Raw genomic sequence first — 938 nt, forward strand, 5'->3', positions numbered from 1 at the left:
CGTTGACATTTTTTTTTTTTTTTTTTTTTGGAGCTAATCATCGCTCAATGATTGAATATTGCTGATATGCTTCTTAACCAGTCAAAGGAGCTTATGGCACAGTTGGAGCTGAAAAAGGAAACCTTCAGTGTGAGCCCAAAAAAAAAGTTTACTTGGTTTTTGTATATTTCATCCTATCCAAGATTTTTTTTTCTTAATTCATTTTTTATTTTTTTATTTAGCCCGCACTAAGAACTTTGGATATGGAAGCTTTGCTAGAGGAACATAAGGCTCTACTGGCTGACGAATCTGGGGAACTGGAATACCTGAAGTCGTTAGAAGATCAGATAAAGCAAGTGAAGGTGTATATCATCCTCCTCTCATCTTTTTCACCTAGAACAATGCCATAATTACACATTTTACACTGCATTATTTCATTCAAAGATGTGTATGGAAAAAGTGCCAGCATGAATCTCAAGGAGATCTGATGATGCATACATGACAAAGTGTGTCAAATGAGGGCCCGCCAATGGGAGACTCGGAGGCCCATATGTCTGATCGGAAGCATCCAGACAAAAACTAACCTAGGCAGCCAACCAGTTTGAACTTGAGTAGTGTGACTTGCAGCAAAAGTACAGGGGAATTTAGGACATTCTCCGCGATGAAACCAACCCAAAGGGGGAAAGCTTACCCCTCGGGTTTTAAAATTCCCTTGGAGGTATTCAACAGCCTCTCCAAACTCCATTAGGAATCACTGAAACAAGTCTCAACCATCTCTCAACATCTTTTAGTATAAGGCGACCTATCGAATTATAGTGATTCACCCTTTACCCAATAGCCTAACTTTGCCCTGCCAACATGAGTCTTTGATGAGGATCGAGGTTGTGCAGCTAGACTCGACCAAACGATCGACACAACTGACCGACCGAAGCAATCCCGCTGACCCTTTGACAATTAAA

The 938-nt window shown here is 40.7% G+C and overlaps 1 protein-coding gene across 1 annotated transcript in view; it reads left to right on the top strand.

The window, feature by feature from the left end:
• Nucleotides 1–389, top strand: part of LOC110033218 (intracellular protein transport protein USO1) — a gene marked incomplete in the record, with an annotated part of 3,892 nt that extends 3,503 nt beyond the window's left edge. Inside the window, 1 exon segment of the mRNA XM_020737127.1 lies at nt 222–389. Coding sequence (XP_020592786.1) covers nt 222–389 — 168 coding nt within the window.
• Nucleotides 390–938: the final 549 nt, after the last annotated feature.

This window comes from Phalaenopsis equestris, unplaced genomic scaffold (genome assembly GCF_001263595.1).
Source record: "Phalaenopsis equestris unplaced genomic scaffold, ASM126359v1 Scaffold001115, whole genome shotgun sequence".
Taxonomy (NCBI): domain Eukaryota; kingdom Viridiplantae; phylum Streptophyta; class Magnoliopsida; order Asparagales; family Orchidaceae; genus Phalaenopsis; species Phalaenopsis equestris.